This window comes from Penaeus monodon, chromosome 19 (genome assembly GCF_015228065.2).
Source record: "Penaeus monodon isolate SGIC_2016 chromosome 19, NSTDA_Pmon_1, whole genome shotgun sequence".
NCBI lineage: Eukaryota > Metazoa > Arthropoda > Malacostraca > Decapoda > Penaeidae > Penaeus > Penaeus monodon.
The window spans coordinates 47,924,547-47,924,812 of record NC_051404.1 but is presented as its reverse complement, the minus strand read 5'-3'; the positions used below and the strand labels follow the sequence as shown (position 1 = coordinate 47,924,812).

Here is a 266-nt window from a genome sequence, read left to right as displayed (position 1 = left end):
ACGATTACCCAAACGATCTCTCGTGCCCACAGAACGGCCAATGCCGCTTCGACGCCTCCAACGTCGGCGCCACCGACACCGGCTTCGTGGACGTCGAGAACGGCAGCGAGAGCGCCCTCAAGAAGGCCGTGGCCACCATCGGCCCCATCTCCGTGGCCATCGACGCCTCCAAGCCCACCTTCCACTTCTACCACGACGGTGAGTATGGCGACGCAGAGGGAAGCAGAGCGGGCTAGGTGGCCGTTCGCCTCACTGACTCATACGAT

At 63.5% G+C, this 266-nt stretch overlaps 1 protein-coding gene across 1 annotated transcript in view; it reads left to right on the top strand.

Annotated features, from left to right (window-relative positions):
- LOC119585286 (procathepsin L-like) overlaps positions 1 to 266 on the top strand; it is a gene marked incomplete in the record, with an annotated part of 2,528 nt that overhangs the window by 1,566 nt on the left and 696 nt on the right. The window contains 1 exon segment of the mRNA XM_037933958.1: positions 33 to 198. Coding sequence (XP_037789886.1) covers positions 33 to 198 — 166 coding nt within the window.